The 23741-nt window shown below is 38.3% G+C and overlaps 1 protein-coding gene across 3 annotated transcripts in view; it reads right to left on the bottom strand.

Moving 5' to 3' along the window:
• Positions 1-23741, bottom strand: part of hdac11 (histone deacetylase 11) — a 217149-nt gene that overhangs the window by 103977 nt on the left and 89431 nt on the right. For 2 of the 3 annotated variants that reach the window (XM_051921512.1, XM_028824035.2), the window contains exons 6-8: positions 15689-15731; positions 9988-10064; positions 5763-5825 (exon numbers count right to left, since the gene is read on the bottom strand). In XM_051921512.1, the coding sequence (XP_051777472.1) occupies positions 5763-5825; positions 9988-10064; positions 15689-15731 (183 nt within the window). The remainder of the gene's footprint in view (positions 1-5762; positions 5826-9987; positions 10065-15688; positions 15732-23741) is intronic. The other variant, XM_051921513.1, reaches the window with a different exon arrangement.

The following is a 23741-nucleotide window of genomic DNA, read 5'->3' as shown; positions in this document are numbered from 1 at the left end:
CAATTACTTTTTCACACAGGGCCATGTAGGTTTGGATTTTTTTTTCTCCCTAAATAATAAAAACCACCATTTACAAACTGCATTTTGTGTTTACTTGTGTTATATTTGACTAATGGTTAAATGTGTTTGATGATCAGAAACATTTTGTGTGACAAACATGCAAAAGAATAAGAAATCAGGAAGGGGGCAAATAGTTTTTCACACCACTGTAGGTATATATGATATTTGTAATAACTCATTTTATGACCTGTACTGTACATTTTGGAAAACATTGTAGCATGGATGCAACATTATTCATATTATTCATATTCATTCGCATAACATCTTGCGTAGTAATCACTGACAGCGTGTTTCGCGTGTTTTTTTCCCCCCGATCTTGCCAGTCTCCACATGCTGCTGTACGGTGATGTTTCTTTTGTACTCCAGGACATGCAGAGGAAAGAATAGTACAGAGAGGGCAGTTCAGCGCCATATGCAATCATCAGATTCAAACGTGAACAGTTTACACACAAGCAAGAACCGTCCTTCCTACATTTACGACATGTGTACCTGTTGCAATGCGCACACTTCTCTCTATGCTCTGATTTCTCTTACACACCTGAAAGAAAGACAATATATGTGACACTCTGAAGAAATCATTTTATGACCTGAATAGTACCAATCAGAAAACATCATCGCACTAATGTAATATTATTTGAAAACGAACAGCGTCAGATTGGGTGTGAATTTATGCTGCCGCTGTTACTTAAGAGTCAGATCAGGAGAGGCGGGGGGATGGCTGGTGTTAAAGCATGATCGTGATTGAGAGAATAAAACTGAAAAAAGCTAACTTTTACAAGTACCATACATTTATACCCAATGTCCCATATATTTGTCTCTTTCTTTTTTTTCTTCGTGCTGCGCAAGGCATGCACGGAGGCCACTGAGAAAAGAAAAGAGTTCATGGCTCACCTTTCTAGAAAATGCGATGGAAAAAGAAAAGGAGGATGCAACATCGACAAGCTTCTGTTCCAAGACAGCCGCTTCCTCATGAAAGTAAACTGAGTCAGCGTCAAGTGCCCTTTCAATGTAATAGAAACCACAGCATAGAGAGAAGTGTGCGCATTGCAACAGGTACACATGTCGTAAATGTAGGAAGGACGGTGCTTGCGTGTGTGTAAACTGTTAACATTTGAATCTGATGATTGCATATAGCGCTGAACTGACCTCTGTAATATTCTTTCCTCTGCATGTTCTGGAGTACAAAAGAAACAGCACCATACAGCAACGTGGAGACTGGCAAGATCGGGGGAAAAAAAACCATGCGAAACACGCTGTCAGTGATTACTACAGCAAGATGTTATGCAAATGAATATGAATAATGCCACGATGTTTTACGAAATGTACTATACAAGTCATAAAATTAGTTATTCCAAATATCATATATACCTATGTCTTTTATCCATCCATATCACAGAATGTCCAGTTTTCCATTGCCTCAAAACACCACTCACATCTACAGTTATTCCCAGTTTCAGATAAAAAGTAACAGCGTCAGATCCCTGAGTTGGGGGCGGTAGTATGCATCGTGGTTGTGACTGAGAGAATAAAAGTGGAAAAAAAAAAACGGTAACTTTTACAAGTCCTATAAATGTACAGCAGCTGTTACAGACATAAACCAAATGTACAGTATGTGCGTACTGTATAATATTAACAATAAGAGCAGCTCACTACTGAAAACGCCAAATATAGGAGGAACTTGAGATCGAACCGGGGACTCTTGATTACAAGTCAGCAAATCTTACCGCTACGCCACGGAAGCTGTAGTATCATTTTTGAATCTTTGTGAAAGTATTTATTTGATCTTTGGACTTCAGGCTTCACACATTCTATAGTTTATGCCTACATTTTGTAACACTTGTTACTAAAATATGAAAAAGTTTCTGTTTTAACAATGTGTTTACACAGATTACTGTAGAAACGGAACACACATGAAATGTATGTGTTCTAAATAACGATCTATTATTTCCACTCTAAAACTCTAGCACTTCACTCCCAGATAATCAATCAAGGCATGAGCTGAGAGAACGTTGTGCACGTTCTGCGACGATGGGGCGATGGAATAGCAGGCTCCTTGCTGCTTGTCTTAATCGGCACATTTACAGGACAAAAGACGCTGAGGAAGAAGTGCGAACGGATTTAAGGTGGGCCAGATTTACGAGTTTTCTCGTAGGCTTTGGTAATTCTAGTGTTAATGGGAAAAACAAGACCTTGTTTACATAGTCGGGTGCTTAACAGTTGTAGCATACAATAGCAGTAAATCAGAGATCTTGTGTGCAAGAGTGACCTTCACAGTGTTGTTATCCAACAGCAGAGAAATGCAGGCAGAAAACAAGACTCCCAAATGCTGGGTGAATGAACATGATTAAGGGGCAGAAGGTTGTCTGTTTTACTAATGATAGACTCCACAAGCTAACAACTGAGAGATGCGAATAGGTTCATGTTTTTTTGCAAGGGACGTGCAAAAAGAGTGGCTTGTCTAGAGTAATACAACGAGGACAGGAAAAAACAATCAGCTGTTTACTTACGTTGTTTATTGTAATATATTTGAATTATTCAAAGAGTGACATTTGCTTGATAACTTAGTAGACATACATACTATAGTGTCTTGGCTCCAAAGTAGCATGTCTTTAAGCTTAAGTGGCTGACTCAAAACCAATGACATTCACAGGAGAGGGCCCTGTGTGTCTCTCTATGCAAAGAGAGAAAAGGGTTAAAAACGGGACCTGGTGCAAGCTGCAGGGGTTAGAAAAGTCAACAAGTAATGTACAGGACTGAGAGAAGCAAAAGTGTACAAGTCACAATAGTGAGACAGTGTGCTTTGGGCTTGAATTAAACTTTGGATCGGCAGTAAGGGTATTCTCCATGGCCATAACAATGGAGAACTGGCAGTCAGGGATATAAATAGTTATAGTTCATTCTTTTCTTACTGTAACATCTCCTAAATCCACTATTTATTTATTTTTTAAATCTTTATTACAGTTGTCCTCCTTTCCCCTATATCCACATGGAGGGTCACTAGAATACATTGTTTTTTCTTCCAGCTGTACATAAAACATCAGATTCTCTGCTTTGTAACTAAGTATATTATAACTATTTTGTTTCTTTTCCTAAACACGAATACCAATACATCTAGCACATTCTTGTTGGTTTTCCAGGTTAGCACACAGAAGACAGTTGATTGGGAGACTTTTCCAGCCCCATGCAATCTTTGAAATTTGATAGGTTTTTTTTCATTAGAAAAATGACTGCCTGTCTCTTCGCACTTACATTCTATTCAATGAAGCAGGAGGGGCTAGAAAAATTTCGTTTATAAATGCCACCCCATCGAATGTGGCTTATGGCACTGAGAGGTGAATGCTTAGTGCAGTTTGAAAACATAAGGGGGCTGCTTTTGGGAGCAAGTGGCTGTTTAACACTAGAATTACCAGAGCCTACGAAAAAACTTGTAGATCCGTCCTACCTTAAATCGCTTCACACCTCTCCATCAGCATCTTTTGTCCTGTAAATGTGTTGATAAGCAGCAAGCAGCCTGCTATCACATCCCCCAACGCCGCACAGTTTTCTCAGCTCAAGTCTGTTTACCTGCGTGTCAGTTGCTTGGAGTTGTATAGAGTGAGAAGACAAGCAAAATGACACCTTTTAAAAAATACTATATTGTTATTTGGAACACATGCATTTCATGTGTTTTCCGTGTCTACAACAATCTATGTACAGTAAACACATCCTTAAAACAGAAACATTTTTCATGTTTTAGTAACAATTGGCAAAATGTAGACATGAAGTGTATAATGTGTTAAGCCTGAATTCCAAATATCAAATAAACACTTTCACAAAAGGTACAAATATAACAGAACAAGTGCGCTTCTATTCAAGAATATAACTGCAGAAAAAGAACCTGCGTTAGGGTGCGACATTGACACACATTTGCTACGACTGCTTCGGTGGTGCAACGGTATCAACTGTTGACTGGTAATCAAAACTTCACGGGTTTGATCCCGGACGAGTCCGTTTTGAGAAGTGAGTTGATAGTTGATACCGTTGCGCCACCGAAGCGGTCGTAGCAAATGCGTGTCAATGTCACACCCTAATGCAGGTTCTTTTTCTGCAGTTATATTCTTGAATAGGAGCGCACTTGTTCTGTTATATTTGTGCCTTTTGTGAAAGTTTTTATTTGATATTTGGAATTCAGGCTTAACACATTATACACTTCATGTCTACATTTTGTCAATTATTACTAAAACATGAAAAATGTTTGTTTTAATAATGTGTTTACTGTACATAGATTGTTGTAGACACAGAACACACATGAAATGCATGTGTTCCAAATAACAATATAGTATTTATAAAAGGTGTCATTTTGCTTGTCTTCTCACTCTATACAACTCCAAGCAACTGACACACAGGTAAACAGACTTGAGCTGAGAAAACTGTGCGGCGGTGGGGGATGTGATAGCAGGCTGCTTGCTGCTTATCAACACATTTACAGGACAAAAGACGCTGATGGAGAGGTGCGAAGCGATTTAAGCTAGGACGGATCTACAAGTTTTTTCGTAGGCTCTGGTAATTCTAGTGTTAACCTGACCAAATGAAGAATTATCCAGAGCTCAACAAATGTATGTCATACTCTTTGATGCCTTTGTGCATAATACCATCTAAACTAGAGTTAAACTTACTGCTTATAGGTACATGTAAAAATATTACAGAAGTCAAATCACACGCAGTACAGGAAGACTGGTAGCTGAGCTGTTACATAACACCCAGAAGCATGGCACCCAATTTATTAAACCAAACTTTAATTTGGCATTTTTCATCAAGTACATGCAAAATGGCCATCTTTCTATTCTAAGTTAATTTTTCAAAAAAGACAGAAATTCAACAAGGTAAGCATGCATTATACAGTATAACAGGATGCTACAGCATTAAAGAAATATGAGGACCATATCACAAACAAAGTGTATGGTCATTATGGTTCTGAAATCTTATAACAACTTTCTAAAAGCCAGAAAGTCTAATAGTGACTTTGATTGATTTTCTTTCCCTAATTTAGGAGTCAAATTCTCTCTGTGTTCACTGCAAATGTATTATCTGGAGTGTACATTATAGTTGGGGGCTGGTGAAATAATCAAAATGAAGAAAACATTCCACAAAATGCTTTCCATATATGCTTGAGAGTTGATTTGTGTTGCCCTTCTATAAGCAGAGACTTACAGACAACACTGAAGTGTCTGCAAGTTGGGCAGAAGCCATGAGACAAAGGGTAGGGCTAATAACCACAACTAAAATTGCTGTCAACATTTCATAGTACATATTCCAGTTGGAACATGAGACATAAGCAATCTTTTTATATGTGAAATAGGGCTTGATATACTACTCAATTGTGACATCTGTACATTGTTGGGAATGGTAAAGTGCCTCTGCAGTCACCATTTTGATAGCTGTATAAATGAATGGCAGAAAATGAGCATAGTGTTGGGTATCACTTGTACAAGCATGGCACACACTATTTTCTGGGACTAAGATTCTAAGAGACTACAGCAATCACTCCCAGTGGTTTTTGACATTTTAATTTTTGATGCAACACTCTCTTTTTTGATACCAAGCGTGAAACAAGTTCTACTGGGCAGAACAACTACTTCAAATGAAAAAATTACCAACCCACTTGGCTAATCCAATAAGCCAGCTACAAAAGCTATACGGAGAGAGTAAAAAAGCAAGTTTACCTGGTGTGCATCTAGATCAACAATTGTTGCTTTGGATATTCCTTCGACCCTCTCAAACAAGAACTGTGAATTGAAACAAAGTAATATAATCTAAAAAATGTTGTACTAATTTATGACCTTAAAGGCATAGCTTTAACAGTAGCCTATTCACTTTACCAAAGCTATTCAACTTTACACATGCTTTTAAGTACTACACCACAAGCCTGAAAAGCTTTAATTCTAAATATAATCCCAATATAAAATAGTACTATATTGTGATTAGAAAAAAAAACAAAATACATATTTTATATTATTAATTATATATATATATATATATATATATATATATATATATATATATATATATATATATATATATATATATATATATATATATATAATTATCTGGGGCTATGCAATCCTTATATGCAGGTAGTATTTTTAGATCTTCACAACTTTAGAAAAATTTAGATGAGACCATTCCTATATATTTAATTACACCAAAATAACATCAAGTCTAGTTTTGAAGATCACTAAAGACCTACTATCTACCACACTTCTTGGTAACTTATTCCATGTGTCTGTGGTTCTCTGTGTGATGAAAAATATTTGTAAGATAGCGTGTTCCTAATGTTTGTGTGAATTTTAATGCTAACAAGTTTACAACTGTGCCATTTCTTGTACAATTTAAAGTAACAGTCTTGATCCACTGTATTAATTCCCTTCATAATTTTCAATCATGTCTCCTCTTAACCTACTTTGTCTTAAACTGAAAAGGTTAAGCTCTTTTAATTTTTCTTCATAACCCATCATCTGCAGTCCTGGAATCAGCCTAGTCACTCTTCTCTGCACTTTTTCTAGCGATTCTAAATCTTTTTTGCAGCCCAAAGACCAAAACTCTACACAACACTGCAGATGAGGCCTCACCATCATTATTAATAATAATAATAATTCATTACATTTATATAGCGCTAATCCACACAGGGAGGAACCGGGAAGCGAACACACAATCTTCCACAGTCTCCTTACTGCAAAGCAGCAGCAGTACCACTGCGCCTCCTTGTATTTGTACTCTACACATCGTGACATATAACCTAACATACTATCAGGAAGTTGATAATGACAAGTCCACTATGACTCCTAAATCCTTCTCATAAGGTATACTTTCAATTTTCAGACCTCCCATTGTGTATTCAAATCTAAGCCTGTATGTTGTCCAGGTTCCTCAGTAAAGATTTAACAGATTCTAAATTATCTGGAAGTCCACTTAGCTTGGTATTTTCCACAAACTTAACTGTGTTGATATTTATATTGTAATCCAAATCATTTATATACATTAAAAACAGCCGTGGCCCCAGTACTGACACCCAAGGGACACCACTCTTAACATCACCCAAAATTGATAGGGTTCCTTGCACCATAAATGTGTGCTTCCTGTGTTTTAGCCAATTTTGCACCCCTCTGTACACTATACCCTGAACTCCTGTTTCTTTTAGTTTGATACCCAATCTCTCATGTGGTAGTGTATCACAAATGCTTTCTGAAAGTTAAGATGTATAATATCATATGTACAACTCTGCTGATATCCTTCTGATGCTTCCTCAGAGAATTCCAGCACGTTAGTAAAACATGACCTCCTTTGTCTGAACCCCTGCTAACTGTTCTAGTAAAACTCGTGTTCTTCCCATGTGTTGCTCAATCTTATCCTTAATAATTCCATCAATTTCCCATTGATGCACATTAAGCTCACTGGCCTATAGTTACAGTTGGCCCTTCATATCCACAGATCCCACATCATTGGATTCAAGCAATCGCAGATCAAAAATACTTGAAAAAAATAAATTATTGCAGAAAGTTCCAAAAAGCAAAACTTGAATTTGCTGTTTCCTGAACACTGTTAAATCCTCACAAATGAAGTGAAGGCATACCTTGATGCAGCCTCCCACCTACCCCAGGGATAACAACATGCCTATAACCACTGCAAGATTTGTTTGATGATGCAAAGAAAAAGAAGAGACACTTTCCTATAACAATGCTTCTCATTTAGCATCTGCAGTTATAAAGTCTCGTCCTTCAATGCCTGAAGATCCTCAGCCCACAACCTCCACTAATCGTCTCATTAGTATTACAGCGACCCTGTGGTCCCAAACTGTTAAGGACACACTCCTTAGGTAGCAGTGGACTGTCCAACGGGGCAAAAGTATCTAGAGAAGTTGGCTATAAAGGAGTCCCTTGAGCAGCACTTACAGAGCACTTTTATCACATTTCCAGGCTGCTACAGCCCATCAGGTTGGATGCTTGGCAGCCAGAGAGTCTCAGATTTGGAGCATTGGCTTGGGTTTGGCTCTCAGAAAGCCAGGAGAACAGTGTTACATGTGGGTTGCCTCTGGCCTGTTTATTGGGGTGGAGCCGGACTGCTTGCCTAAGGTTACAAAGAGACAAAGCAGCTGGGAACGCATAATGTCACTGAAGACCTCAGCAGCATGGCAGAAACAGTGCTGAAGAAGCCAAGTGTTCACCGGCCCCTCAGCAGCAATCAGCATAATTCCATTCCTCCATCTTTGCACCTACTTAGTCATTACAGTATTACTGAGTATCATCCAAAGAGTCAATGTCTCCACTCAGAATGTTAGCACATTGTGTGTGACAGAGAGAGAGAGAATACATTTATCTCTACTTATAATTATATTATCTATATGGACTTCAATTTAAAATGTTCTGCGTTTTACTCTATGTATTTCTCTTTCATGTTATTAAATGAAAAGAAATACTGAGTATCATCCAAAGAGTCAATGTCTCCACTCAGAATGTTAGCACATTGTGTGTGTGAGAGAGAGAATACATTTATCTCTACTTATAATTAAATTATCTATATGGACTTCAATTTAAAATGTTCTGCGTTTTACTCTATGTATTTCTCTTTCATGTTATTAAATGAAAAGCAATCTGAAAGAAAATGTTATGGGGCTCTGGTATATAAAGGACTCGAGCATCTACAGATTTTGGTATGCAATGGGGATCATAAAACCAAAACACAATGTATATAGAGGGCCAACTGTACTTCGATCTGCCCAATCACCCATTCTATGTAACAAAACAATATTTGCCATTTTCCAGTGCTTTCAAATTTCCCCAGTGTGCAGCAACTTGCAAAAAATATGCATCAAGGGTTTATATATGTACTCAATAATTTCGTTAAGTACTCAAGTGTAAATATTACCTGCTCCTGGTGATTTGTTTGATTTTGGCCTATTTAATCTGACCAATACTCCTTCTCAAACTTCTAAATAAATCAGTACTTCCTTAGTAGTCCCTGTTACCACTGGAAGGTTATCCACATCCTTACATGTAAAGACTTGAGGTTTGCTATTTCACTGTACATATTTTAATTCCCATTTACTATTCCTCATACACTTCACCTCTTCCATGACTGTTCTTTTATTACTAAAATACTGAAAGAATCTCTTTGGGACATGTTTTCCCTTATCTGCAATATTCCTCTCTAACTGCCTTTAAGCTTCTATAATATCCTTCTTAGTGGTTGCTCTCATTCGCCCCTACAATAAGCATTAGAGTTATTAGTCTTGTATATCATATACAGCTGTTTTTACCTTTGCACTTCTTTTTAATCTCCTTACTTACCCACTGCAGAGTTTTAATTTCCTACTAATTCCTAACTTTGGGATGTAGCTGTTCTGTATTACATGTAAACCAGTTTTAACCCCATTCCACTGCTCACACTTAAAATCTTATTCCGGTTTATTCCATTTAGACTTTGAAGCATCTGTTCAAAATTTGCCTTACCAAAAGTTAAACTTAGCAGTTTTGGTCTTTGCATCCGCACTCTGCGAAAACACTGAAAACTGTATTTTATTATGGTTACTTGACCTTAGCAGTTCAGTCACTTCCACACTCTTACTTTTATTACAATTTAGAAATTTAGAATACTAAATCTAGACAGGCTTCCTCTGTGTTGGTGCTTTAACATACTGTATTAAAAAATTCTTTTTGACCCAATGGTAAAAGTAGACATATGATGTGACTATGTCAATCAGATGGATACATCTGCGGCATACAGTCGTAATAGAATGTACTGGGGTATGACTTGAGAAAATTCCAAAGTTACCAACAAGAACCTTGTAAAAGAACGATGTTATGCACACTTTGAGGATCAGATGTCTGCGCAGGAGGAAATTAATGCTTCTTTAACAAAAATTATTAATCAATGCATCATATTTGTCCTTACCTTGATGGCTAATGTGATATCGGCATATGCACAAAAGCCCCCACCTTTGTCACTAGAACAATGATGAAAGCCACCTCCTAAAAAGAGAAAAATAGCTTTAACTATACACGTACAATGCACAGCATCTTAAGTGCACATTCAGGGCTGCTTTCAAGCCAAATCAACAACAGCTGAGTGCAAAAACAAGGACTGTAATGTATTACTGTTGTCCTTCATCAAAGAAGCCTATTCTCTTCTAAAATAATACTTAAGGCTGTGAAATCAGATATTTATCCGGAGTCAATGCATCCTGAAAGCAAATGCGGCAGAAACAGCACTGTCTAAATATAAAATAATTGATCACTCCATCTACTTTCCTGTTATTGAGCGAGGCTGAAAGAGGCAAGAGGATACAACAGTATACAACTTTACCAGGGAAGTAACATAAATGCCTGTCTACCTTTATAGGGTCTCTTTGCACCACCTACTGGCTGTGCACCACACAGGACAAAGCAGTTCAACCTAACAACTGAATGCGTGAAGGAACATAACAAAACAAATACGGTGTCCCACATTAGTACTGAAATATTGAAGCCAAATTTGCAAATTTACTTTACACACAACAAATATTGATGTCACACGAAAATTTAAATAGGACAAAAACAAAAAAAAATATGTACAGATTTTTCTGTGCATGTTGTGCATGGTTTAACATTTCAGAGTAGTCATTTTTTGAAGCAATCCCAGTGTCATAGCATTTGACATACAGGTGTTTTCATTGGTCAGATTTTTCTTTTTATATTGGTTGCACAAGCATCTCCTCTTCTCTCTGTTGTGAGAAGGCACCAAAGAACAGGAAGGCAAGAAAACTAACCACAAGTAACTTATTCTACTTATTCAAGTAATTTAATGCTAAAACAAAGGAAGAATTAAATCAGAGCCATAATACATACACATGCAAATGAAAAAATCCAAATATTAACAAAAATCTAACTTTTAATTGACTTAAAACAACAGAAAAGAAAAAGAAATTCTCATCATAAAACAAATACTTTTCTCAAATGTGTGCCACAATTACTGGCACCACTAGAATGTCAGAAGTAAAATCTAACTGAAGTACAGTCCCATTAATATTTTACATTTGTAAATTAACCTGAGTGAACAGGAAAACTTTAGTGGTCAGCCATGACTTCCAGTTTTCACTGAGATATAAATATGAGGTGACATACAGACAATGGGAAGAACTTGTTAACACAGCACTGATATATGACAAATGGTTGTTGACCTGAGAAAATTGCTAAAAAGTTGAAAAATGTTAATTTCCACTATTAAGGAAACAACAAGTTTAAAGCAACTGTGTGGTGTAGCGGGTCCACAGCTCACGTCAAAAAGGCCACTTTTTGTTAAAATAAATAATCTGCGCAATTGTGGCTTAGAGAGGGGGTGTGGTAAGTGTGCCCAGAGCAGTTCTTGCGTGATTCATGATGTGGACGGTCCTCACTTAAGTGCACAGGTGAGGAGTCATCCGCATCCGTGTTTGGCGCAGGGAGCTGCTAATTGCCACATCTGATCCACGTCCCCGTAATAAATAGAAGTGCGAGGCGGCTAAGGGGAAGAAAAAAGAAAAGAAATGAGAGAAAGAAATGGACGAAGTTTAAGGAAGAAGAAGGCTGGAGAAGGGGAGCTGGTGCGAACGAGCGAGAAACAGTAGGCTTGCTTGAGCAGAGGCAGGCAGCTGGAAGGAGAGCCTTGAGGGAATGTTTGGCCAACACTCAGGGTGGATGGATTGGGTCACTCCTGCTGAGCTTTTCAGAGCAGCAGGAGTGACCAGGATCATGGACGGCTCGCCGCGTAAGGCCAAGAAAGCAGTGGCAGTTGTGGAGGCTTTGGGTGTGTAAAGCCCCAGAGTGAGCACCTTGGCCACTGGGGAAAGGAACCCAAGTCTCGGTCCAGCTGGAGCCCGACGTAGCCAAGGATCAGACGGCTACCAGACCAGTAATGAGGGGAGCTGCATTTGGCTGGTTGGGCGACTCCCCTGTTGAGGGGCCCGGAAGGGAGAAGCAGTTGAATGGCCGGGTTAAAAAATGATGCACCGGATTTTCAAAAGAGACTGCTTCCAGCAGTTATTTTAACCTCATTGTTTTTTTAAAGGGATTTTTTTTTCTTCTATTGGATTTTAACCTCCACCTATCACTCGTTTTTATGGATTATTTATTGACTTGTTTGTGAAGCACTGCAATTTATTTTGGACATTTTGATTTTGTTGATTTTAAATAAAAGGACTTGGCACTTTTTGCACCATCCCCTTGCTTCATTGTTTGTGCCTCACTGTCCAGCTCATCAGTGACATTACCAACGGCGTCGGGTTCAATACCTCCCAGAAGCAAGGTGGGAGCATGGAGCGAACCCGCATATTCACAAACTGGAGATGTTAAGAATTGGCGTGGAAGACAATGTGTGCCTTTACTGACCCCAGTGAGGAGGATAGTTTCAGTGGCCAGTCTGATGACAGTAGAGACAAATATTAAGTTTATTGGAGCATACTTTTCTGCAGTGGGTTGGCACCCTGCCCGGGATTGGTTCCTGCCTTGTGCCCTATGTTGGCTGGGATTGGCTCCAGCAGACCCCCGTGACCCTGTGTTCAGATTCAGCGGGTTGGAAAATGGATGGATGGATGGAGCATACTTTTCATCTTGTCTGTGAGTGTTTTCTGACAAGGTTTCAAAGAAGTATTTCAAATCAAAAAATTTTTCTTCTGTACCCTGTGCAGCAAACTTTGTTAGGGGGTTAATAAAGAGCAAGATTACAAGACGTAAACCTCTATTTAGTACCAAACATTGAAAGGCCAAATTAAAGTCTGCAAAAGCCTACAGAAATAATAATCTTCCTATTTTACAGAATGACCATTTCTCAGGAGCATTTTGTTCAAATTCCCAAATAACCTATGCAAACATCTTGTTCATAGCTCCCTTTATGATCAAGAACCCCTGTCCCATCTTAGCACTGTATGCAACTAAAGGAGCTACAGTGCATCCGGAAAGTATTCACAGCGCATCACTTTTTCCACATTGTTATGTTACAGCCTTATTCCAAAATGGATTAAATTCATTTTTTTCCTCAGAATTCTACACACAACACCCCATAATGACAACGTGAAAAAAGTTTACTTGAGATTTTTGCAAATTTATTAAAAAATAAAAATATTGAGAAAGCACATGTACATAAGTATTCACAGCCTTTGCCATGAAGCTCAAAATTGAGCTCAGGTGCATCCTGTTTCCCCTGATCATCCTTGAGATGTTTCTGCAGCTTAATTGGAGTCCACCTGTGGTAAATTCAGTTGATTGGACATGATTTGGAAAGGCACACACCTGGCTATACAAGGTCCCACAGTTGACAGTTCATGTCAGAGCACAAACCAAGCATGAAGTCAAAGGAATTGTCTGTAGACCTCCGAGACAGGATTGTCTCGAGGCACAAATCTGGGGAAGGTTACAGAAAAATTTCTGCTGCTTTGAAGGTCCCAATGAGCACAGTGGCCTCCATCATCCGTAAGCGGAAGAAGTTTGAAACCACCAGGACTCTTCCTAGAGCTGGCCGGCCATCTAAACTCAGCGATCGGGGGAGAAGGGCCTTAGTCAGGGAGGTGACCAAGAACCCGATGGTCACTCTGTCAGAGCTCCAGAGGTCCTCTGTGGAGAGAGGAGAACCTTCCATAAGGACAACCATCTCTGCAGCAAGGGAAAGGGAAAAATGACTGCAGCAATGTACAGAGACATCCTGGATGAAAACCTGCTCCAGAGCACTCTTGACCTCAGTCTGGGGCGACGGTTAATCTTTCAGCAGGACAACGACCCAAAGCACACAGCCAAGATATCAAAGGAGTGGCTCCAGAACAACTCTGTGAATGTCCTTGAGTGGCCCAGCCAGAGCCCAGACTTGAATCCGATTGAACATCTCTGGAGAGATCTTAAAATGGCTGTGCACCGACGGTTTCCATCCAACCTGATGGAGCTTGAGAGGTGCTGCAAAGAGGAATGGGCGAAACTGGCCAAGGATAGGTGTGCCAAGCTTGTGGCATCATATTCAAAAAGACTTGAGGCTGTAATTGCTGCCAAAGGTGCATCAACAAAGTATTGAGCAAAGGCTGTGAATACTTATGTACATGTGATTTCTCAGTTTTTTTATTTTTAATAAATTTGCAAAAACCTCAAGTAAACTATTTTTCACGTTGTCATTATGGGGTGTTGTGTGTAGAATTCTGAGGGAAAAAAATGAATTTAATCCATTTTGGAATAAGGCTGTAACAAAACAAAATGTGGAAAAAGTGATACGCTGTGAATACTTTCCGGATGCACTGTACTTTATCAAATGCAACTGTATCTCCCAACAATTCAGACATTGCTTGTCTCTCTAAAAGCTTCAATACTGCAAAGCAGGCCTTATGACTTTTAATAAAATAATAATTTATTGTGTTTCCTGCAGAAAAGTGCTTTCCATTTATATAAGGTAAACGGGTGGGTTTACAGAGTGATTCAGGAAGTATCTTATAAACATTTTTCAAGCTTAGTGGAGCATATTTAATTTCTATGTTGGTGAGTGTTTCCTGACAATGTTTCAAAGATGTATGTCAAAACACAACAGCTCAACTCATTCTTAAAACTGGTTCACACATTTCCTCACTGAACAAATAACTAACCCTGTGAATTCAGCCTTTATATTTTTTGACTGCTACTTTCAGCACCCACCATTTTAAGTTTCTCTAATTTTGTTCCATTCTCTTTTCCTTGCTTTGATCAATTATATATTTTACCTACTATTTTATTTCATGCATTTACTTTTAAGATTTAATGTTTTGTTCTTTTTTCCTTTATTGCTTAGCCTCGGATTAATCTTCCAACTTTTTTTTTTTTGTTTCGCAGATGCATGCTGAAGCAGGCCCTCTTTTAACTCATATTTATACTAATATCATGTCACACATACCATATTGGTCATTGACCAGCTGTTTTGTAATTTTAACCAGTACGTTCTACAATTATATTTAAAAAATGTAGACTATGTCAGAGCTTCTTCTCTTTTGTTTTCTCTATTTTGGTGACTAAGTATGCCACCCATAATTATTTAAAATACATATGAATGCCAACTATCATCACAGAAAAGCAGAAATCACTACAGCTTGTGAACAATTTAGGGTGTTGATTTAAAGTTTAATTCATAATGACAAATATGTATCTGAAAAGTACTAATATATTTCTAGTAGCCTGGATAATTGAAAATAACAGAAATGCAAATGTGAATGTCCTAGGTTTCCACAGTCACATCACCTATGTGCTCTCTGGCAGTGAAATAAACATTTTCTCACAAAATGCATTTGCTTTTCTAGATGCCCTGTTTGATTGATAGAACCTCTCAACATGGAATTGAGTAAGACATAAGACAACACATCTGTAATGACAGCAAAATATTTTAATGAGGGAAGGTATTTAGTCTTTTGCTCCAGTTAAGTTAGCTGGTAACTACTTTAACAATTACAGGTTTCTCATCCAGGCACTTTTGTTCCACTGACACTTTTGCTCTGGGTAAAAAAGGTCTCTCATTTTCAGTCTTAGATAAGAATTACTTTACATTTTATTTAGCAATTAATCACTCCAATATCATTTTATCTCTGGATACAGACCTACCTGCTTAACATACAGGTAATACTTATAGAAGTTTCTCTTACCAACATTGATTGCCCATCCTCTTTCAATAGCTAGCTTTCCAGCCTAGAAACAAACAAAATAAAGGACTTTAATAAACTTTAGAGGGAACTGATTAGATTTAGTCACAATCTGGGCACAAATCAGTTTTTTTTTTTTTTGGTCTCACAACAAGAGGTTCACAGCAGGAGGTGAATCATCAAATAATTAACTTTCACAAAGAATATATCTGAGGAGGATAAGAAAAGCAACTACATTTTTAATTTGAGATTCACAGCCTACGTAATAGGCTTGTCAAGTTCTAAAAAGCAGCCTTACCAAAATGTGTGATTTAACAGAGCTGGATATACTGAATATGGGTTCATAGAGCAAACGTCCTGAACTTCCTAAAATAATCTGGCATAGCTGTAAGGTGACAGTTACTCGCTGATACCAGATGTATTCCTTATTATACTTATGTTAAATCTAGGGATAAGAAGTGACTGTAAAAATATGTTAGAGTTATGTGAAATATGCAATTAGATTAATTTGATATGGTTATTAAGACTATGCACCTCAGATTCAATGGTCAAATCAAATATGTTCTGTTCTTCAGAAATGAAATAGAAAAATTAAATGGACATTGGGTTGTTAACTGTACTACCAACTTCTCATTTTAGCAGCATATCTTTTGTGCTATCTTGAAGATTACATATAAGAAATGGTAATATGCACCCCTCTTAGGATTGTGACCTTGGCATAGTTGGAGGCTTATGTCACTCTATGATGCTTGGTGCTATGTTGTCTGAAACTATGTCCTTGTGATAGGGAGATGGCATTTGTTTTGGACAACGACATATTGATCTAAAGGAAGGTGGAAGACAAAGTATAATCAATAAATGACCCATATTACAGTTACAACTGAATCAAAGAAAACCTTACTTGGAATGGAGATATTGGGATCTTCATGAGAGGTATAAGAGTTGAATTTGAGCAAAAGGCAATGATGGGACAGATTCAGGTTGACTAGACTTTGGCTATGGAAACAGGATCTTGGAACATGAAGGACACCTGCTCTGGCAATGAAGAAGCTTAGATTTAAAAATGCTGGCTATATATAGACTGATTCACCTTTATGCAGATCACTGGTTCTGTAACCACTCTTACCAAGCAAGTATGGTCTTCTTCTTGTTCTGGAGTTGCCTTAATCTGTCCAGCAATGCACCACCATATTTCAAAGTTCTTTGTGTACTGGGCGATGCAATAAACCCACAAGTCAATCAAAATCAATAAATCCCCAAGTGTTTCCCACCACAGCACAAGCACAATTAAGCAAAATCACAATATATTACAACACTTTTCTTCCTTCTCTCTCTGTCACTGTCTCCTCCGCTCCACCACACAAGCGTTGTCGTCCTCCTCCTCCTCCTCCTCCCAACTCTGGCTCATTGATATGAGGCAAATAGCTCAATTTATGTAATCCCTAGGAATGCTTCTGGTGATGTGACACTGCAGCTTCAAAGCACTTCTGGTGAAGTTGAAGCCCTAAGGAGTAGGTATTCCTGAATCCCACAGCTCTCCCAATGGCCCCCATGGGACCCAACAAGGCTGTCCCCCGGGACTACAATACCCAGCATGCCTTGTGGACATGCATGTGGGAATCCAATCCAGGGCTTGCTGCCATCTAAAGTCCTGGGGGAGACAATGCCCTGTGTAAGCTGACTCCCCCTGTCCTTCCAACTCAAGTGCATCCCGGCTCACAAAATGCATTTGCTTGGGTAAGAATGGTATCCATCCCTCACAATAACAAAAGATGTATTCTTTCAAATAAATCATGAGTTTCAATGTTATCTGCACTCTCCTGCATTATTAAAACAACACTTGGTGCTTCAGAGTGATATAAAATATTTGTATGTATATGTACATTTTTGACTAAAAAATACATAATTACAACTGAAATACTTGTTTTGACAGACTGTGGAAGAGACTCAATGTTGCCAAAGAGGGGGACACCTTGTGTCAAACAATACAACTTTGCAATGCTATGGGATATGACATCTGAACTTGGTACAATGGTAGCTTACAAATTGGGGCACAAAAGAAACTTGATTCCAGGATTGTGTGTCATCAGATGTCTTGGTTATATATTATAGCTTCCAGTTTTTTGGAGAGAAATCCCTAAAGAAACAAATTTTTTTTGGTGTTTTACTTAATTGATATTGGTATAAACAAAGATTTTTAATCATATACAATAAATACTTTCTTTTTAAAATCTAAGGTGGATTACTCTCTTCTGTCATTTGCACCTCCTTTATTACAATACATGAGTAATACCCATTTATTTTTTGATATGTAATTTAGGTGCAATAATGCCAAAAACCTCTTGGTGCATAAGAAGTTAAGGAAAAAATGCGAGCCTACTCCCAAGTTCTCAGGAGTTTGTTCCATGAACAACAGTTTCACCTCAATGCACTTTGGAGCTACAGAGAGTAAAAAATCTAGTGTTATGTCCATTTACACACCAAAAAACGAATTTGTCTTTTTAGAAACACTGGGTTTGGAGATTGAAATAGTATAATCTTCTGTCTCTGAAGTCCTGCTGCATAAGAGATCCCAGGAGAATCATGATATGGAGTAATACCCTGTCTGATCTTTCTCAGGAGGTGAATTATTATTGGACTTATGTGCTTGTTATGGTTTGTTAATAATGAACACCATGTTCAACCACAAGGGTGTTTCTAAATGTATTTGGTACTGACTACCCTGAACGAAGTATCAAATATCAAACTTGTACCGTTGTAATTTGAGACAATATGGTGTGGATACGTAAAGCAAAGTAAAGAATTGTCAACTGATTACCACTTGAGGCAAGCAGACTTGGACGGAGAATCCACAGCAGGGCTCACAAAATTGGTATACCGACATCCCGAGGCTATTAACTTTTCCCATCAGGCTATCAAAATGTAACACCACCCTTCCCGACAGGCTACCTGAAATTATACTCTGAGTGAAACCAAATTCTCTCCTTTATTCATTTTGTCCGCTCTCATGACTTGCTATTTGAATGAAGAAAAAAAAATGATTATGGAACAAACAGGTTTTTAATCATGATGATTTGTCTGCAGAAACATATACAGTGGAACCTCGGTTCACGAACGTCTCGGAACACGTACAAATCGGTTTACGACCAAAAACTTTTGTATCTGTTCACGACCACACACTCGGTATACGAACAAGCCAGTTTCCCTTTCGGTTTGTACATGTTCAGTCTCTCCCTGTGCATTTCCTTTGCAGCGAGCAAGAGAGAGAGAGAGCGTCTCACACACGAGAGAGACACACACATACACACAGGCGTGCGAAAGAGAAACACACGCACACAGGCGCGCGCGAGAGAGAGAGACACACACACACACAGGTGCGCGAGAGAGAGAGAGACACACACACTGGTGCACAAGAGAGAGACACACAGGCAGAGCGACGCATAAGGTAGGAAGGCAGTTAAAGAATGCACTGAGCTTGTTTTTGTTTTCACTTCTGTTTACAGCGATCGGTTTGTAGCGTGCATTGTTGCAATGTTACTTTTCTTGGTGGTTTATTAAATTACGGATTTTTTCAAATGTTCATGTTTTTCCCTGTGCTTAAAACTCATTAAAAAAAAGTGTTTTAGCCAGCAGGTGGTAGCGAACTATTGCAGTGTTAGTTTTCTCTGTTGTTCAAGGTTTTCTCAGTGTTATTCAATGTTTTTACATTTAGTTTACTATTACGCTGTGCATTCTATGGTTTAATTAACTACATTTGTGCTTAAAAACTTTGTTCGTATGGTCTGGAACGGATTAATTGTATTTACATACAATCGGCAAGTGTGAAGATGAAAAGGAACAGCACAGTGTGCGGGAACAATGCAACACGGTGCTTAGCAGCTGTCCAGCCACGTTGGCCCTCTCAGTCTCCAGCCAAATTATTACAACATGATACTTGGCAATCACAATTGGTGTATTATTGACACCCACTGTAAAGTTGTGTAGTTCTCAATTCATTTATTTACTGTTGCTAAGTGATAAGAGTTTTATTGAGCCCCTAAAGGAACACGCGCAAACAAAAAAATCCTTTACAGTTTCACGTGTGCATGCAAAACTTTCTCAAGCTCACAAGAAAGTTTATAAGGACTTTTTTGTTTGTCTATGTTCCTTTAGGAGCTCTGTAGAGCTTGCATGGGCCATGAAACTAATTAAGTTATAGCCTGCAAAATCACTGACACGTGTGTTTGTGTGAAAATTTGAGAAGGAGGCACCACACGTATTTATGCAAATATTCCAGCTCTTCTTTCAGCTTAAACCAACAGGTCAGAATGAAGAACAGGGAACAGAGAAAGAGCAGCAGACCGCCACAAAGCAGAAGAATTCAGAAATATCTGACTATATGGCAAAAAGTTCCTGAATGCATTCTGGAGAAGGTTTAAGACACCTGAAACATGACACCTCAGCATGATCAAAGAGCAGAAATGTGGAGACTAATGCACATGAGCAAAGGAAAGAAGCTGATGAAGCTGTGCCCTCAACGCTGAGGGGCACTCTCTCATTTGTGATTTTAGTTGAGATCACAGATTCAGAATCTGACACTGACTGATTCAGGTTTTAAATTCTTCATATTGTTCATACAAGTTTCAATCCAATTAGAACTGAATGCATATTTATGTTGATTGATGTTGATAATTGCCCCTAATTGCTGAATAATTTATGTATGACTGTTGCTATTTGTGTTTGGAAAATAAATATTTTTGATTAATATTTGACTACATCTAACTTTCTACATTAAGAAATCACTTTTTTATTCAGGCCACCAAAATGTGAAGAGTGCCTGCCCGAAGGGTAGATTCAGTTGCAAGAAGCTCTGGCTGGTTGTTTGTTGGTGTTTGTCATAGCAGTGAATCTAGGATCCACCACACCAGTGGTAAAGAAATCTAATTGAAGATCAAAGCCTTCCATACAATATTAGTTACAGGGATTCCAGGACTGATCAAGAGGTACCGGCAGGTCAAAAAAGCAGCAGCTACTGCAATTAATGGAGTGCAAGCTAATGTGTTGGTTGATTTTCGTGAGGAAAATGAGGATAGCATTTGGACAGCCTCATTGTACCAGTCAGGAAGGGAAGACAGAAAGAGTTTCCCAAGTCCTTTAAGGCAAGGATAAGGAAACATTAACCTTAAATTGGGATATTGTTGACACATATATTATGTGGTAATGAAAAACTTGGTGGATATACTCTTGGAGCAAGAGGAAAGGCCAGAAGCATGAAGAATTGGTTGGGGATAGGTCTGTATCTGTATTTTTATTGGTATAACTCTGTGTTTTAAAGTTGTCAACTTTCACTCATAAACTCAGCCATTGCATTGAAACTGACATATCTTTCTCACTTTCCACATTGCTAGCTATTGTAGGAACACATGCTGCATTTATTTAAATGCAAATTTATATAAGACAGTACTTATAAGATTTCATCACAACCATGTTAAATCAGATCATTTTTTGTTTTCAGAAATGTAGTGTAAATGTACTGAGGATGACTTGAAACATATTTGTCTTTATCTTAAATATTAGGGTGAATTATTTTAAAGAGTCTCAAAGATAAATAAAATGATTCATTTCTGCAACTTTTGTGTTTTCTTCCTATTAAAGTCCACAGTGGTAATGTAAACATATTTTAAAACAAAACAAAACTAAAAAGGGAATCAAATTCATACAGTTACATATTCATCAAAAAGGTTATTATAAAGTGAAAAACTTAAAACCATAAAATTAATTAGTATACAGTTTCTTTAACCACTAGAGAGTATAGTGCTTAATGTAATGATATTAATGATGGTTTAATAAATACATCTTTCTAGTTGGAAATAAAATTCAATTTAGAGTATTTTTACCCTCATAGAAGTATAATTAATCAATTGAATCAAGCTTATATTATTTATAGCAGAACAGACTACAACTTGGTACCAAGATAGCTCCTGCTTACCCAAGAAGGGAATGGTCATATTTTTCCTTTTAGTCATTAAACAAAAATAATCAATCTTACTTCAGGACTGGAAGTCTGATTAGAAGCAAATACCCCCTAAAGGCACACATGTCACTCATCAATAAGTAGTTCAAGTAAAGCTCAGAGTGGGTCCTTTTCCAATCACTCCCTTAAAAGAGAATGAAATTGTCATGTACCACTGACTTCAATAGTGTTTGCCAACTGTTTAGCTAGCAAGGAACAAAAGCAGTTTGAGATATTATGTTAAAGATAAGAGGAAACAACTAAGACTTTTCTCAGCAGAAGCACTGTTCTTGTCGCAGCACCACAGGCACCAGTAGTTGTACTATGATAGAACTCCTAATACCTTGCTAAGGTATTAGTTGCCAAAAATTTTGAGAATGACACAAGTATCAGTTTTCACAAGGTTTGATGCTTCAATGTTATCAGATGTTTTTGTCAGATGTTTCTATGGTATACTGAAGTAGAATTACAAGCATTTCATAAGTTTCAAAGGCCTTTATTGGCAATTACATTAAGTGTATGCAAAGAGTCAATATTTGCAGTGTTGGCCCTTTATTCTTTTTCAAGACCTTTGCAATTCGCCCTGGCATCCTGTCAATCAACTTCTGGGCCAAATCCTGACTGATGGTAGCCCATTACTGCATAATCAATGCTCGGAGTTTATCATAATTTGTGGGTTTTTGTTTGTCCACCCACAAGTTCTCAAAGGGATTAAGGTCTGAGGATTTTCATGGTCATGGACCTAAAATTCTGATGTTTTGTTCCCTGAGCCACTTAGTTGTCACTTTTGCCTTATTGGAACAGTGCTCCATCATGCTGGAAAAGGCATTTTTCGTCAGTAAACTGTTCTTGGATGGTTGGGAGAAGTTGCTCTTGAAGGATGTTTTGGTACCATTCTTTATTCATGGCCGTGTTCTTAGGTAAAATTGTGAGTGAGCTCACTCCCTTGGGTGAGAGTCATCCCCACACATGAATGGTCTCAGGATGCTTTACTGTTGGCATGACACAGGACTGCTGTTGGCGCTCACCTTTTCTTCTCTAGACAATCTTTTCTCCGGATGCCCCAAACAATTGGAAAAGGGATTCATCAGAGAAAAGGACTTTACCCTAGTCCTCAGCAGTCCAATCCCTGTACTTTTTGCAGAATATCAGTCTGCCCCTGATGTTTATCTTGGAAAGAAGAGGCTTCTTTGCTGCCCTTCTGACACCAGGCCATCCTCCAGAAGTCTTCGCCTCACTGTGCACTCACACCTACCTGCTGCCATTCCTGAGCAAGCTCTGCACTGGTGGTGCCCCACAGCTGAATCAACTTTAGGAGACGGTCCTGGCACTTGCTGGACTTTCTTGGGTGCCCTGAAGCCTTCTTCACAAATATTGAACCTCTCTATTCTAATCAATCAGCATGACAGAGTGATCTCCAGCCTTGTCCTCGTCAACATTCTCACCTACTAGGGGGCTCCGCCCCCTGCTCGCTTCGCTCGCCAACCCCTGGTGTTGGGAATGACAAAGAGCGTGATGTATGAATGAGATATAGAATAGTGTGACGGTGTAGATGATGCAAATAGAAAGCAAACAATAAAGTGTGTGGCACAGTGTAAAGGTTTATTTGAAAATGTCTTTGTACACGCCGTTTAAGTGTAAAAGGTAATTCCAGCTCAGAACTTGTAAGGTCATTTAAGATGGTTATTGTTGTGATCAGAGTCAAGTTTGTCAGAGCTTAGAAAGAGTTGTGTCTCTCCAGGAAGTAATGGAATGACTTGGGTATTTATGTTTTCCACATTAATATTTTTTGGACATAATATAGTGCGTTGTGTTAAAAGGGGCATTTGGTCTAATGAGATTGCTGTTCCAAATGTCTCTGTAACTAAGTCGTCGCAGATAAAGGCTTGAGGAATTGTAATAATATGTGGATGAAGTCCATCTGTATTGGTGAGTGTACCATCTCTCAGTTGTAATAAGCAATTGTTATGATTTGGTTCTGGACATCGTATCTTTTTTACTAACTGTATCTTTTGAAAGTAATGCCAATTGTCTGCGTATTTTAAGGTGCACTGAACAATAGCT

Source organism: Erpetoichthys calabaricus, chromosome 18, assembly GCF_900747795.2.
Source record: "Erpetoichthys calabaricus chromosome 18, fErpCal1.3, whole genome shotgun sequence".
NCBI lineage: Eukaryota > Metazoa > Chordata > Cladistia > Polypteriformes > Polypteridae > Erpetoichthys > Erpetoichthys calabaricus.
Note: the sequence above shows the minus strand (reverse complement) of the source record. Positions and strands in the feature narration are given on the sequence as shown.